General features: G+C 41.8%; 1 protein-coding gene across 1 annotated transcript in view; it reads left to right on the plus strand.

Moving 5' to 3' along the window:
- The window catches only part of trdn (triadin), a 64,838-nt gene extending 47,851 nt beyond the window's left edge, over positions 1-16,987 (plus strand). Inside the window, exons 26-41 of the mRNA XM_042095985.1 lie at positions 720-767; positions 1,731-1,802; positions 2,114-2,149; positions 2,342-2,389; positions 2,484-2,519; positions 2,618-2,662; positions 3,406-3,453; positions 3,842-3,880; positions 4,586-4,630; positions 4,762-4,797; positions 5,163-5,195; positions 7,131-7,166; positions 9,317-9,361; positions 10,234-10,263; positions 12,166-12,210; positions 12,760-16,987. Coding sequence (XP_041951919.1) covers positions 720-767; positions 1,731-1,802; positions 2,114-2,149; positions 2,342-2,389; positions 2,484-2,519; positions 2,618-2,662; positions 3,406-3,453; positions 3,842-3,880; positions 4,586-4,630; positions 4,762-4,797; positions 5,163-5,195; positions 7,131-7,166; positions 9,317-9,361; positions 10,234-10,263; positions 12,166-12,210; positions 12,760-12,914 — 797 coding nt within the window. The 3' untranslated portion in view covers positions 12,915-16,987. The remainder of the gene's footprint in view (positions 1-719; positions 768-1,730; positions 1,803-2,113; positions 2,150-2,341; positions 2,390-2,483; positions 2,520-2,617; positions 2,663-3,405; positions 3,454-3,841; positions 3,881-4,585; positions 4,631-4,761; positions 4,798-5,162; positions 5,196-7,130; positions 7,167-9,316; positions 9,362-10,233; positions 10,264-12,165; positions 12,211-12,759) is intronic.
- The last annotated feature ends 324 nt before the right edge of the window (positions 16,988-17,311 follow it).

Genomic DNA, 17,311 nt, shown 5'->3' on the forward strand with positions numbered 1-17,311 from the left:
ACAAAAACGAGACCCTGCGTGGAGTTTCTCAGAAATAGTGAAGGGAGGGGTGACCTATTGGTGTGTTTCATTTAGTCCTCGGTTAAAATATAATGTACTTTGTTTTGGACAAAAGCGTCTGCTAAAAAATGTAAATATTGTTATAGCAGCAGATCCAGTATCTGTGTCATTCAGGAATTAGGAAAGCACTCTGGAAAGTAATGGATGCGTGCAAAAACCGTGTTTTCAACAAAAAATCTTTATCTAAGAAAATGTCTATTTCAATTTACATAAACAATAATAAAAAGTTTCTTCCTATTACAGTTCTTTCAGTAAGCTCTCAACACGACAAGCACGGTCAAAAAACTGTTTGCATCGGTGCTCCCCAATCCATCCATCTCTCATCTACCAGTCTTCAAGCCCAAAATGCGTCTTTACACATGCTATCAAAATAAAAGTCTCAATTCTTAAATTACTATTAACTTAGACTGAGATTATGCTTTCTTTCATGAAATGATACATAAATTACAAAAATACTCATACACAAATAAACAAATATGAAATCTTATCTATGGCTCTAACAAATATAAATATAAACATAAACAAACGCGACTTCCTGCACAATCACTGACTGCTTCCTGCTTCCTGCGCAATCACTGACTGCACCTTTTTGTAAATTTCACCAGTCTCACTTTTGTTCACACAAGGTTAACACACCGTGACTATCATTTATCTTGCAGTGCATCATATAGTCACAGACAATCCAAAACCACCGGAAGTGGGCCCAGGTATTTCATATGAGTGTGAAATCACACACAGTTGAAGTGGGGTCCTTAATCACTTGTATTCACAATACTAGACAACAGGCTACTGCTGCTTTGTCCCTGTATAGATCCAAGCAAACTGACTCACAGCTTAACACTCTCACTCTCACAGTGTGCCCTGTGCTACCATGTCTTCACGCACTGGGAAACAGCCCATGTTAAAGGAAAAGTTTGTTTTCTTCAACCTAGGGTCTATTTTTATATGATAAAAAAAGATGTTATACATTTTCGTTTGAGACAAAAACAATGTCCTTTTGATCCCAAACAAAAATGTAGACTAGTTTAATTTTGATTAGATGATAACTAGTCTGGATTTTTGTCTGTAACGAAAATGTGAACATGATATCATCTAAAAATAGACCCTCGGTTGAGGAATATTGACTTCTCCTTTAAGCTTTTTTGCCCCCTCTGCATTCAAGGGGTAAATTGGAGCTACAGCCATTATTTTTCAGATGCACTCTTCCCTCTAAAGAAAGTATGAGACCTAGATTTATTTTTCTCTGCTTTTTGATCTCTCCCTCCTGATGTATCGCTTAGAGGTCACTTTTTCCCCTGCTTGGGTTGATAAGAGTCTGGATCAGAGTGTGCATTTGATCACTTAATTATTCATTGCTGAACTTCTTCTTCATTTTGGGGGCGAGGCGTGGACGCTGCCTCTGATGTGCAATTAGTCTGGGATTTTATCTCACTTTGACCACTCGGCCTGCATTTTACATAACCTGGGAAAGTAGGAAAAAACAGATGATGGATGGATGAATTTGTATGACCCTGATTCAGATTCTATCCACGAAAGCAGGGGCAAAGACAGCCATGTCTTCGGCTACTTTGCTTTGCTGCTTGACCCCCTCAAGATGTGCCTTTAAATAATTTTCTGAAAAGATGACAATGTATTAAAGTAATAAAAATACATGTCATGTTCTTTGTCAGTTCCCCAGGTTCCAGTTCTAACGACAGTGTATCCAACTGCTCCACCAGTACATCCGGCTCCTGCCGAACCAGGTAGTTCCTTCATTAGTATTTCATTCAGCCCCATCAGTTTAAACTGATCAGGCCCTATTTCTTGTGGAACATCAACATTTAAATAGGTAGTGACAGGACATTTCTGATGTTCGTTGAACAATCATTAACTATGTAAGTTGGATAAAAACATGACGATTTGTGAATGAACAAAAGCAAGCTGCAAAAAAAAAGGGCGCACGTTCATTTCCTCTGATTGCACAATGTACTCTGCACTGAGCTCCAACAGAACAGAATGCATTTTTGTGATAATTAGCTTCACTGTCATTTCACAATTGCTTCTTCCCGATCAGAAGCAGTTGAAAAAGAGAAGACAGAAGAGAAGAAAGGTAAATACTGCACTGCATAGCGATCACTTTAATGCATGATACGTCTCCTGCTCGGAAATAAGGTTAAAGTGTCACTTGTTAACATGCAAATTCACCTGAACCGTGACATCCTCGTTATTCTCAGCGGCATATGTTCAGCATTAATAAATCATATTAGACATTGTCTAATACTGCCAATTTGACATTTCTCAGAGCCTGCAGCCAAGGGGGATGTGGACGAAGTTTGCATTGTTAGGAGCGGTAAGCCAAAGCAGATATACAGTAAAAACTAATTTTTAAAATCCCATTTTCACAACAGTGTTGTTATTGGTAATGTTTTTCCTCCCTATCTCAGAGCTAGAAGACCTGAAAGAGAAGGCCAAAAAGAAAGGTAATTTTTGCTGTCTAGTCATGCTACCATGAGTGTGTAGATGCACTTGAAAAATAGTAGGGAGCTCAATTTTTCCCTACATTTTTTCACCACTGCAGAAACTGTGGAGGCCAAAGGGATAACTAAGAAAGTTGCTAAAAGAGGTAAAATGGGTAACTAATATATCTAACACATCTAAGCAAGGTGTGGAAAAAAATATATATTTGGTGTGTTAGTGTGTATGTCTGAACAGTGTCAACAGAAGAACCTCTTAACAATCTGGTGCTTTCTGTTTAGCAAAACACATAGCACATGTGCGAGTCCATTTATATGCTTGTAGTGTTGTGTATTAACATGCCGTTTGTGTGAGTTCTCCTTTGATCTATAGAGTGTAGGTTGAGCTTACTGTACCATTCCCCCACGGGCCAACCTTTATATTCAGTTGCTACCTAATCACACACCTGGTTCTTGTGAAATTCCTGTAGCTTGGCTAACTGCGACATTGAGCTACTGTAACAACACAAGGTCATGGGTGTGATTCCCACTGAGCCCTGGTAAATGGAAGCCCATCCTGTTCTGTTCCATTCTGTGGATAAAAGCACCTGCTAAATAAATGCAGAAATGAATAAATGAATGAATGCAAATTATATAGTCACATAAAATGTAAAAAGATGCTTCAGAGACCGCTGGATATTGAAGGTTTCCAGTAACGAGGTTCTCCGGTCTTATTAGTAGTAACATGTAGGGCTCCAACTCCAACAGGCTCTGAGGAAAAGTATAATGGACAGCTCTCCTGTTGGATTGAAAGATCCTGATAGTGATACACAAAGGCAGTGGTAAAAAGGAAGTCTCAGTTGCTGGTAAGAAATTCTGGCATGTAATTGCCTTCATCTCTCTGTTCTTGCAGCACCCGAGGTGTCCAAAGACAAGGCCAAGTCTGCAGCTGTTAAAAAAGGTGGTGTATAATAATTAAAATGGGTATTTGTGCTGACTCGTGGAGATTTTGCAATGTTACACAATTATGATAGCGCAGTCGGGAGCAGAGACTCAGAGATCTCAGGCTTTATTCAACATTCAGGAGCATAACTCACAAGGGCAAAGATTTCATTGCTGTGGTCACAAAAGTTATGTCACCAATTTCCTAATGCTGTCTGCCATATGCTGTCAGAGCATGTTATGTCATGCCAAACATGTACATACTTTATGCATATTAAGGTTTTTGTTTTTTTGTAATTTTATTTCATTCAGCTTTTTTGTCTTGTAATGCAAATGTAGCCTACATCTCAGTGACTCAAATTTGGTCTTGATTTCTCCTGCTGCTTCACCCTCTGGCCCCCCCTCAGAGCCTGCGCCTGCCAAAAAGAAGCCAGTGAAGAAAGAAGGTATTAAACCTCCAGAACACTCCTGTCTTTCCTCTCTTAACCCCTTTTAAGGCTCCTGTCTTAACCTCACAAAATCTCACAGAGCAAAGACTTGCTCCCAGTTCATACCCAGTGATCATGCAGAATGGAATACATAATGATTCATCTGTCTGTCCATCTTTCTTGCTCACTTGCTGTCCCTCCTTATGATTATCTCTCTCACACTGTATATAGAATAGATACAGCTCTGGAAAAGATTAAGAGACGAACTGCACACTTTTCTGATGTCATCCTATGGTTGCTGAGTGAAATATGAATGAGTTGACGGTCATATTATTAAAATTTGCAGTGGTCTCATAATTTGGAATATGACCGTCAACTCTGATGTCATCCAACTCAGCAACTGTGGGATGACATTAGAAAAATGTGCAGTGGTCTCTTAATCTTTTCCAGAGCTGTATCTATTCTATATATGAGATAGATCATCGTATTTTTTTTCCAGAGCTATATGTATAGACAGACAAAAAGACATGTGTACATATGGTATGCATGAGTAGATAAGTAAGGTACACTACACTGCAACCATACATAACAATATTATATAATATATAATTTACTGTGTGAATAGGTAAATATATATTGTAAATTAGAGCTTCTTTGGATGGAATGGAGATATGTTTTAATGCATCTCACATGCCTGACTTTAATTCCCATTTCCTGTTTCAGAAGCTGCTCCCAAAGAGAAGCTTGGTCTGTTTCCAGCGCAGAGAGGTGAGAATGCTGGTCTTTCTCATTTACCCATGTCCAGTTAGGCTGGATTCTGCAGGCCGCTAGTTCCCTCTGGACTCCAGCATATCAATGACAACTGGGCTCACCTCATTTTAATGTGCTCTTTATTCCAGGAGTTGGTGTGAAGGAGGCCAAAACAAAGGAGCCAGGTATCAGATGCTGCTTCCTGGCAAATGCTTCTGTATCATTATGGATGGATGGATGGGTGGATGGATGGATGGATGGATGGATGGATGGATGGATAGATAGATGAACAGATGGTTGGATGGGTGGATGAAATACATGAATAAGTTCATGACCATACAGTATACTGCATATGATGTGATGCCTATTTGTTAGTGTGCTTGTTTATGTTGCATGCAGTCACTAAAAAAGTCCATTGAGCAATAATAAGGTACACTTTTATTGTCCTTTCCTAGCTCTGTCATGATTTACACAAACAGAGCACCACAATAGGTTACAGCCAGGAAAACAACACATTGTGACTTACGCTCTTTTTGTGTCCCCCTCACAGCCAAACCAAAAGTCAAATCTGTGGACAAAAAAGGTCAGTGTGACTCGCAACATTCGCTCCCCTCATTCCCTCATGTCTCATGGGAAAAAAGCTTACGTAACACACGCGTGTCCACAGAACATTGGCACTCACATTCCCGTACATACACACCCAAAGTGGTTAAGCACCTTGAGACCCACCCTGACACACACACACACACACACACACAAACACACACACACACACACACACACACACACACACACACACACACACACACACACACACACATACACACACACACACACACACACGTGCGCACGAATGATATAGACTCTTCGGCAGGGGCTAATATAAAAATGTCTGGGCGAGTCATTATCAAGGAGATGGCACTCTGTGAATATGGAGGGCTGTATCAGGGTCAGCTGTGAAGAAGCTCACGACGAAACCCTCTAGCCATGTCCTATATACTGCTTAGCACTTCATCAGAGACAGAGGGCCATTTCGCTCCATACTTTAGCACACGGAGACCGTGTGAGCGTTTCGGGGTGGTGTGTGTCATACCTCAGTAGGACATCATGGACCTGGCGGCCGTTTGCGAAATAACAGCGCTGTTTTTGTCCTCTGTGTGTCTTTGGCACTCGGAGAGTACAAAGGTGCCAGAGGATGCAGAGTGAGGGGTCAACATCAGCAAACACTGTAGGGTATTGCTTGAAGGATAGAGTCAACTTAGACATTTACTTTTTTATCTTTCTTTCTTTCTTTTTTTCTTTCTCTCTGTTCTCTATCTCTCTCTTTTTTTCTTTCTTTCTCTCTGTTCATACGCGGACACACACACACACACACACACACACACACACACACACACACACACACACACAGACACACGCAGATTTTGCAGTGCCCCCTGTTGAATTGTCCTTTGCTCCTTTGTTGCGTTTGACTCCACCATTATGTCTGCTATCTACCCACACATTACCGTGGCAACAGCCGCAGAGACAAGCCTGCCATTCAGTCATGTTCCATACTGTGACGTCATAACCTGAGAAAGTAGGAAACTACGGTGTCTTGTCAAAGCAACAGTGTTAATGAATGTAGGGTGGACATACTTAAGGTGAGAGGCATGTTAGAAAGCTAAGGTTTCCTGGTTAAGAATAAAGGTGATGGTTATCTTGCCTCCCTCTCTCTGAGGTCTAAAAAATCCTGCTGACTAGTTTCTAGAACATACACACAGACGCGGTGCTCATGGCTGCTCTGTTCAGATGCATTATATACGGCTGTGTCATAGGGCTCAGTGTTTCAGCTGCGTCTGCTTTCCTGGATGGTAAGGAGCTTCTGGAAATGACCAGCGTGTTGCCATGGAAATTGCCTGGTGAAGTAACGTCTGGTTCCGTGCGTGGTTGTGCTGACACGCCACCTCAGAGGATTTCTGGCTGTAGAGAGCAACGCTGGTGGCCGGCCGTTATAGCCCTTGCTTCTGTTTGCTTACTGAACTGCCCTTCCCCATATAGAACACATCAGCATTATGATCACATTTATGTTATGCTACACATGGGCCTTATACTGTGACAGTGTGATATAGGATATTATGGTGGGGGACAGAGAACTGTGAGGAAAATGACCAATAATGGTATTATATGACCAATAATGGTATTGATACTGTCATGTCATTGGATGTCTACTGTGATGGTGGCTAATGTTAAGATATGACATGTTTATAAGAAGCTTATTTCACTCTTGTGGTGGATAGTGCAAGTAAAGTTTTGTGCTATTCTTACAACACCACAGGAGCGGGGATAGGCGACTACTTTATTACTCTATGCCAATTGTTAAAGTCAGTTTTCATTGCCCAATTATAGATGCCTGCCTGTAACCAGTCTTTCTCTCTCTCTCTCTCTCTCTCTCTCTCTCTCTCTCTCTCTCTCTTTCTCTCTCTCACTCTGTATCTCTCTCCCTCTCGCTCTCCCCTCCATGTCTACAACCACGAAGAAGACAAAGTGAAGGAGGAGCGGCCCACCGCTGAGAGTGAGTGATTACACTCGGCCGCTATTTCCATTTTATCACGCTGACATTTTACACTGCGTGCGTCGCTGAGGACAATGAGGAGAATACATTACGGACTTGTCCGACAGCTGCTCGTGCAGTACCCGACACAGTAAGATCAATGCATAGTGTATGGCGGCGGTCGACGCAGTAGTCCGTGTACCGTACGCTGTGATGTGTCAGTTGCAATTAACGATCCCAACTGAATGGGACAGGTGCTATAGAAGCCCTTTGATTGTGTTAACTTAGCGCCATCTTTAAGGACTTTTAGAAGGCTGACTCTATCTGTTCTTGTTGACTAAAAATAGCATGACAATCTTCATCAAAGTTTTGTGCATTTAGTCGGAAGACGGGGAGAGCCACCCATCCAGTGGTGATCTAATTGTCTCTATGTCCTCTCTGGCAAAGTAAGGTGGCCCGCTTTTTGATAAGATGCCAGGCACCATTTCCCAATGCACCATCACAAAGGCTAGCAGAAGGAGCTTGCAGATAATGAAGTGAGCTAGTGGAGTGGGAGAAAAATGGAGAGAAAGAGGGAGAGAGAGAGAGGGAGGAAGAGGAAGAGGGAAACCTGGCAACCCTGTATTGGCTGTGTGTAATGTGTTTATATCAATAGGGTGGGCGGGGACTGACATGTAATCAATATTCCTAAAACAAATGGCTCAATTTAATTAATGACCCCTGGACGAGGAGTACGATCAGTCAATAAGGCTCTGGCAGAGCACTTAGTCATTTGTTGGTGTTTGGCTTTCATATTTGATCAGTCTTTGCCTGCAATTACTTTTATAATGGGATAGTGTGTATAGGGGGATCAAACCGGGGCCAAAGGGCATTTTCTTGTAGATCGGTCTATCTGTGTGGTTCATACCTCACACTGGTCGAACGGTAACCGTGGTGAGTGGAAATGACAAGCAACTGACGGACTGACACAAAATCAAGAACTGGACATTTCACCCTCCGTTGCCTCGCTCACACCTTGTAAAAGTCCAGACAGCCGAGACAACCTAACAGGGCAAGCGGTGTCTGTTTCCTCAAATGGTGCGGACACATAGGTCTGTTTGGCCATTCACACACACACACACACACACACACACACACACACACACACACACACACACACACACACACACACACACACATAAACACACACACACACACACATACACACATACATACACACACACACACACATAAACACACACACACACACACACACGCACACACACACGCACACACACACACACACACACGCACACACAACCACAGCCAACTTAGCACGGCCTTGAAGAGGCTCTTGAATGGGAGTGTTAACGTCGGGGCTCTCCTTTGTACTCTATTGGTGCCATTTTTAGCGCAGAAGAAAAACACTTTGCTAAGAAAGAGCCTGGAGCCTGCCAGAAGAGGTCGACTAAATGACCACCATTCATCACGGATGCTAATGCTGCACTGGCCACTTGTCGGAACAAACGAGACACAAATGAGATGTGATAATGGATCTAATAGTGTGCACATTGCTTCATTTATTTATCTATCGCTACTGACTTCTTTTATTCCCGTCGCATGCATTGTAGTGAGAGAAACACCTTTGTACTGATGGCCTAAAAGTTCTTAAAAGGATTTAATGAAAAATTTCCCTATTTTAGCTCATAACTAGCATTATATTGCGGTGATGATTAGATAACTGAAAAACATTGTCATCTCTTTCTCATTAATGTCTTGCCAGCGAATGACAAAGGGAAATTGGATCTGTCAAGTAATGCAACTTTTAAATAAAGGCCATGTGGAATTTCGCTACCCTCAGACAGGGGTGAATCAATTTCAGATATGTAATCCTGAGATTCTCTCTCTCTCTCTCTCTCTCTCTCTCTCTCTCTCTCTCTCTCTCTCTCTCTCTCTCTCTCTCTCGCTCTCGCATTAATGTGCAAGAACCCATGCCCTCCAAAGTATTCACAACACGTGGAAAATGAAATCACTCATTTCTCTAACCTGATTAGCAGTCTCCTGGGCACAGTGAAAGGGCAATCACAGAGGTGTCAGGGTGCGTTAATGTGACGACAGGCGAGACAGAAAGCATATTGCAGGCTCCAGGTGATGTGACAGACCTGTTATGTGTCTCACCCTCTCTCCAACAGGTAAATCTGACACAGAGGCAAAGACAGAGGCTAAGGAGGCATCAGGTAAGACCTCATAAAGGCGTCCCGAAATGTGCCTCTTGAAAAGTTCCCCTTGCCCATTGTGTGCACGGTTTTTACATTTACATTTATTCATTTAGAAGACACTGTTGTCCAAAGTGACTTACATATTATATTACAAGGGGTTACATTGTCCCCGGAGCAACTTAAGTGTCTTTCTCAAGGGCACAGCGGTGGAAGCCGGGAAGTGAACTCACAACTTTTCAGGCTACTGCATGCTAACTCAGCTCCTTAGCCACTACACTACCACCGCCCTGCAGTTTCATTTTTACAGTTCCATAGGTTTAGCAATCATACAGTAAAATATAATTGCACTCTTACATTGGCATACTGTGGAATGTGTGTTCATAATCCCAAAACCCATCACTTAAAAAAGAGAGGGAAATGCATTACCTCTATGTCTGGTTATGAGTAGGCCATACGTCAGCGTGCATTACTCATATATCTGTTTATGAGTCTGAAAAGGCAGTAGCTGTTGTGAAATCATTATCCTTCTGTGGTGTGTACGCACTGTATGGACCCTTTCAAGAGAGTTCCATTCTCAGCATCATAGTTGGCCCCACAAGACTTCCGTTTTAACATTCCATATGTTATCTTAATGCAGAGGAAGTAGATTGGGGCCCAAATAGAACGTTCAAGCATTGTTTTTGTTTACCTTGTTGAAAGGGTCTATATTTGGCTGGACTATGGGGATACTTTATCGTCATGCCATTACATGATTACAAGCACCACTCTGACTAGTGCCCTCACTGTCCTTGTACTGTGTGCAATCCTCCATTTTGGGGCAAAATAACATGCCCACTTGATGCACATGTGTGAACACCCTACTTCTTCTTTTATTTTTTATTTTTTTTTAGAAAAAGACGTCAATGTGTCTGCCCCTGCGAGTGAGTAGCATAATAATTTGCTGTCTGTCACAGTGATGAGTTGTGAATGGGGGAGGGGGAACAGGATGCTGATGGTCTGGCTGATTAAATGCTGTGGCGATGGCTGTCTGATTGATGTGTTGAGCTCTTGTTAAACACGCACCCATTAACCTGTGTTCAAACGTCAAGCTTTGTGGTGTTCTGTTTTATTCGTGAGCATATTCATACTGTACTCCCAATATTGTAAAAAAACAAAAACAAATGTAAATTGTAAACGCAAACCATTGTCTTACATTCTTATGTGTATAATTAGTAGAAATGAGTAGGGTTTCAGAAACTGAAAAATAAATATTAATATGTTATCATTATGATAAGAAAGTAGTGTTATTAGAGTGTTATTATACATAAGTGTTCATATTTTTTAATAATGCACAGAGGCAATAATTCACATTCCTTAGTATCATTCATTTACGTTTTAATTCCAACCCTTGTCTAAGAGTGCATTAACTTGATCTTTATTATTAGCTTATAAAACACTGTTGTAACCGTACATTGAGCAGATGTCTAGAGGAGATATATATTTGTGTTATGACTGTAGATGTCGTTAAAAGCCTGACCAAAGTTGTAATAAATATGCCATTTCTAGACAAGCGGACAAAGGGCTCTCGCAGTTCACGCAGGTACCTTCATCACTCCACTGGTTAATAAACTAAATTAACAGCTCTGTAATTGCCAAACATCCTTTCAACTAGGTTAGTTTGCTGCTCTGAAGCCACTGCTAATTCCTCATGCATTTAGACATATATAATCACCAAGCCCTTTGCAGACTGTACTGGTATTACTGAAGTGTTCCAGAACTTCAGTTCTTATTACTGAAGAGTTCCAGAAGGGCTGTGGAGGGACAGCTAACACATGATTGCGCATGATTGACACTGAGTAAACCAGTGGAGTGACAGTATCTCCTTTTTAATAATAGCTTTAGTCCCGCCCCACCTCATTCTACTTCCTCCTCACCCCCATCCTGTTTGCCTACCCTCACAGGTCACAGCTGCATTAGGATTTACAAAAAAAAAAAAAAAAAACATTAAAAAAATCATGTCGTGCAACACCACGCCTTGCACGCTATTAAGCGTTTTTGTTTGCCGAGACTGACTCTGCTGTCTCCCTGATGGCCTAACCTCCACGCTATAGCTTTGATAACAACATGAGTGCTGTGAGTTGAACTGCCAGTGCTAGTCCTGGCTTGTATTGCCACGGCTCTTAGGGGACAAATGGCTTTAATCTCCAATGATTAACAGTATCTGTTGTGTTTCTGTAAGCAGCGAGATAGCCCCACTGCCTGGATGTTCTGCATTTGTACGCACAGATGCTGCAGACTGAAATAACATAATAACATAATAGCATAAGTATTTAGGACTGTACATTCCTTTTTTAATATTATTTGCCAACCCACCAAACTACATGTATCTCTAATACTCCCCATACATGCTTTTACGTAATATCACAGTGAAATGGCTGGACTGTTACCAGCCTTTTTTTTGGTCTCCATCCATCAAAGAATCCTTTGAAGGTCACCTGTTTCATTGAAATTCATGTCCCCCTTCCCCCCACCACCTACCCCCCCTCCATACCCAGGGGATTAGCAAACTCTCCCTGATGTGACTGATGGGTGAGACAGAAAACACTCACACACCCAGAGCTTTTCTTCTTCTTCTTCTTCTTCTTCTTCTTCTTCTTCTTCTTCTTCTTCTTCCCCCCTAATGCGCCACTATTCCCCACTACACAGTGGCAGGGTGTTTGTAGGAGACCCACTTTCCACACACGTCTCTTTGTGTGTGGGTTATGAGCAGGTTGCATGTTTACATTTGGCGAAGCTCCTCTTTCTGTGTTATTTCTGATGTCTTGTCTCATTGTGTTCACCAGAAGAGCCTGAGTCCACACAGACCCGAGCAGACCAGAAAAAGCCAGGTGAGAACCACTGACCCATCCGCCATCTCACCTGTGTGTTTACACAGGACAGACAGCACTCAAAGCGCCTCTCAAACAGAAACCAGGGATGGGAGTTTTTTTTTTTCTTTCTTTCTTTAATCTCTTTTGGAATCAGGACAGCAACCTTTTTAAAGTTTCTAAAGATTTTCAACAGATGAGAGAGGCCTTTGAAAAGCGTTTTTCTGTATTTTCTTTCCAAAATCTAAGAAAGTATGGTTGTTCTATGCCTTGCTTTGCTGCTGAGAGCAGGTGAGGTACTCGAGTTCGAATATAATGTACCAAATAATAGGACTCTTGAGATCTACCTTGCTTACAAACACACACTGGCTGATAATGACTATATACTTTACACTACACTACAATACAATACCCAAAAATACATTGTGCTACAGCTATGCATTTAATTTCAGTGAAAGTGAACTTTTTATTGTTCTCCCTAACTTATTCTCCTAACACCTCCCCTGTTTGTCTCATTCACTATCAATAATTATATAATAATGAATCAACCAACCTCACTTTGGCACACAGGCAAGATCCCCTACTTCCAATGTGTGGTGTACGGCGGCAAGAACAAGGGTCCCCAAGGCCCCGGTATGACCCCAGCAATGACCACAGCCATGAGAGCAGCCATGGAGCAGAGGGCCTCTCTCATGGAGGCCAGAGCCAGGGCTGCGGGCCAGTAGGACCCATAATCAACCCATCACCCTTCACCTCCAAGCCCAGGAATTGTCCACTCCGAACCAACAGGTGGCGCTCCTCTCCTACCCTGACTGTGCGCCCTGTCAGCTGCTCTGATTTTTGTCCCATCCCCTTTCCCTTTGATTTCAGTCAATAGATAATGCATTAAGGGACTGACAGCAGGGTGGAGGGTGAAATGATTATACATGTAATCTTTTAAATGAGTGGAGTTACTGACCGTTCTCAAGAGTCAAAATAATTTCCAATCTATATAGGCACTGGCTTTGGTGTATGTGTTTATTTAAAGGCCTGATGTTTCCTTATTTTGTTAAATACATGGCTATCAGATTTTGCACCAACCAGTATCACAATGGTCCCACCTAGCTGTATATAAAGGGATGTAAAAAGGAAATATTGCAAACCAGTTATTTATCTAATTTATTCAGATATCTTCAATGAAAAGTTCTATTTTTGAAGAGTAGAAAAGTAGTGTGAATAAACATAATGTATATACCATGAAAGAATCTTAATATATCAACTGGCAGTTTACATTTGTGTTAACTTTACACTCAATTTCAGTTGGAAACTGTGAGTAGAATTGTTTCCATTTTTCTTCACCTACTTAAGCTCAAACATCACTTTGTTTGAAGACATATTAATTGACTTTCATGTTTGATATCTGTTTGCTCAGTGTTTGATAGTTTGACCATGAGCATTGTATCACTTTTTCACAGACACACACACACACACACACACACACACACACACACACACACACACACACACACACACACACACACACACACACACACACACACACAGCTCTTGGCTCCAATCTCTTGCTTAGCCCCAGAGGTAATGGGATTATGTAAAGTGTGTCTGTGTGTGTTTCAGCTCTGATATGGCACACAGGCTGCCCAGTAGCCTGCATCTGGAAAGAGGCAGGAAGTGCCCTCGCAGGTTCTCTCCCTGGTTGACACAGATTTCACTATACTGTTGAAAACCCATATTAGGGGATTTTTTATTCCCCAATTGGCCCTCTGATTGATTTAGGAGCAGTGAGAGATGACAAAATGACATGGGGGACAAAATGGGACATATCTGGCAACCTTTTTGAAAGTACAGGGGAAGAGAATACGAGTGAGAGGAGGCTGTTCATGAATCTGAATAACATGTCACAAGAAAAGCCTGGGCACTGCTCATTTCCTTACTTATTTCCTTTGTTTTGTCTTCTGAGTAGAATGTATTTCTTCCCACAAACTCACACACACACACACACACACACACACACACACACACACACATACATACGCATCTATTGTAAATCTGCCGTAAGGCATGCAAGCTGGTGTCTGTTTTTTGTGCACCAAAGCTTAAAATTAATGTGAGGGTTTTTTTGTGTTTGAAAACAAACAGATTCCTTCACGATTAAACTGAAAACGAGCCCTCTCTCAGCCAGTACTCAAAAACAAAACAGAGCACCAGAACTGAGAGAGGTGAAGACCCAAGGGTGCTTGTGCACTCCTTTGACCAAGTTTGAGAGACAGTGTATGTGCAATCGAAACCAGCACCATTTCTGTCCCATTTGTGTAACTAGCTACTTATTTATTTTGCACAATTGCATAAATGCATTTTATATGTGGCAAATGTGCCTTGTGATACGTGATGCCATCACTGATCAGTTTTGTCTTATTCAGAAATCGTCTGACTTGAGGTGGTGATCAGTCGAGACTATTACTGAACCACTGCAGGACCTAAACACCCAAGTGAGCCAAATGGCTTCACTTGTTACGAAGCGTAGACCACAGCCTCTGTTGGAGAGACATGTTTTTAGGCATTCACAAGTCTATCGTTTTCTTCTCTCATGTAACCATACAGATGGCTGTAGAGATATAACAAGATTGTATATTGTCTGCACATACGACTTTCCCCCCATCTTTCACCAGAACCTTCTGTTGTTGCCTGCCTGCCTGTCTGCCTGCCTGCCTGCACCGTTTGTGCGTGTGTGTATGAGCGGCATGTACAGAGACAGTCAGCTACAGCAGCATGGCAGGCAGCTGGGATGTAGGCCAGGGAGGTAATCTGACTTTGAAGTTACAGAATGAGCGACTTCCTCTCCTCCACCCCCACCCCCCCCCCCCCTCTACCCACCCAGCCCCCCATCCATCCCCCCCACCCCAAACCCAATCCAACCCAGCCCCCCAGCTGGGGGAAGGAAGAGAGAACGTCAGATGTACCATGTGGCTAACGCCGAGCAGTGTGCAGACGCAGCGATAGAGCTAATAATAATTTAGGATAATTTCTAACTGCACTAAAGATGACGCGAAGGACAGTCGGCCACTAAGATTAGTCTGTGCGGCTCGACTACAATGCCTAGTAGATGGCTGCTAGGTGCCAGAGAAGCATTGGCTTGTCTTTACTTAAGATTCAAGAAGAATATCCTGTATGTCTGTCTTCAGAGATGAAGGACAGCTTCATGATGTGATAAGATGAGAGAGATGGACCTTATGTTTACATGTCATTAGATGGGTGTCTGTTGGCATCAGTTCCTATAGGGTGGTAAACACTTTTACAATACTCGTTGTTTTTGGTGGAAAAGCACTGCAACCTATGAGGGCTTGTGTTGTCATTCAACAATGCCCCTCAAGAAGGACATATTTTAATGACGCCTTTGTTCCTTTAGCTGTACAAAATGCGTTGCTGCTTGTTTCGCATGGTGCTTACCTTCAAATTGCCTTTGTGAGCACGTCCACAGGATTTATGTCGCTAGATGTGTCTACACTGATGATGATTTCACTGGCAAGCTTGAACCAAGAAGGAATATATTGTCATATAATTTGCTAGTTTCAGTTTCAGTCTTCCTGAAGTTGAGATAGACTATGACATTTTCTTCTTTATAAAGTTATTAGAGGCCTTACATGTACTGATTGCTTGGTGAATGCTTGGTAAAATATACCGACCTATAAGAATGCATTATGAGCCCATCTGTAATTGTAAAGTAATGAGACATAGCCTTTGATCCAAATGCATGATTAAATAGCTCACAGAGGCTCCCAATTAAATGTCTCCATATACCCCCAAACACCAGTGGTTTTGGGCCAAGGGCTAACTGTTTTTGGACTAAGGGCTGACTTAAACATCCAATAACAAGGAACAGGCTACACATTTGAAATATATGGTCTTTTACTAGATTGCATGCATTATTTTTCAGTTTCTGTTTTGTTTGTTGTACTTCTGACTAGCTATAGGGGTATCACAGAGAGTCATGATGGTTCACTTTTTTGAAAATATTTATCTGTCCATATTGTCTATGGCATTTGCTTAAAAAAGGCTACTCTGGCCTGGAATGTCAACACAGCAGTTTGAGCCTTAGCTATTGCTCTTAGCTTTTTTCAGCTTTCTCAGTGTCTTCCAGGACTGGGGTACAAAATAGGATCATAAAAGATCAGCTATATATTCCCTTTCATTGTACTTGATTGATCTCACTAGCTAGTTGATTTTACTAGCTGATATTTGTAACAACAGGTAGTCCTGCCTGCCACTCTCTTGCCTAAAAAAGTAACAGAATTTGGAAACATTTGGTGCCCCGGGAGTACTGTCGGTACAGGACGTGAGTGACATTAATGACTGGTAAATCTCCGGCTGAGGGCTGCCGCGGGGAGAAAGGTGCATAGCCTGCGGTGCTCTGGGAAACATAGTTTTCTAATGGGATTAATCAGAAGAGCTCCATCTTAAACATCCACAGAGGATTAAAGCGACATTAAGTGGCTTTTCCTTTTAATGCATGCAGTAGTTAAGTGGGGATTTAGGGACGGACTTAATGTTTAAAATGAATATTTCTTCATCCAATCATCTGCTTCTTTTGGTCACCAATGTGCTGAACTGACGTTGTTAGTCATGCTGGTAAAATCTGCTTTGAATATGTATATGATAGGTTTTGATGGATGTTTGTTATTTTTCTCCCCTCGGAACTGTCACTGTACTGGTTTTGAAACTGATAACATCTTGATATGTTTGCACAAAGAACTGTTGTTTATTCAGCAATCTAACTAAAGAGCACAAATGTTTCAACCCTAAAGGAGTCTGTGTGTTTTGTTTTAGTGTCCTCACTAAGATCATAAATAACAATTCTGAAAGAAATAGGTGACCTATCAGCACATAACCTTGAATCTAACCTAAATCTACACTGCTCAAAAAAATTAAGGGAACACTTACAGTTTTTCACAATTGTTAAAACACATTTTTTGAAACCTTCCACCCTTTTCTCCATTCTCAAATTACATTCACAGAATGTCTGACAGTTCTTGCAAAATAAAACACTCACCTCAACAGTGTCAGAGTACCGATCCAGTGTATGATTGAAGTGTTCCCTTAATTTTTTTGAGCAGTATATTTTGTAACA

This window comes from Alosa sapidissima, chromosome 6 (assembly GCF_018492685.1).
Source record: "Alosa sapidissima isolate fAloSap1 chromosome 6, fAloSap1.pri, whole genome shotgun sequence".
NCBI classification, from domain to species: domain Eukaryota; kingdom Metazoa; phylum Chordata; class Actinopteri; order Clupeiformes; family Clupeidae; genus Alosa; species Alosa sapidissima.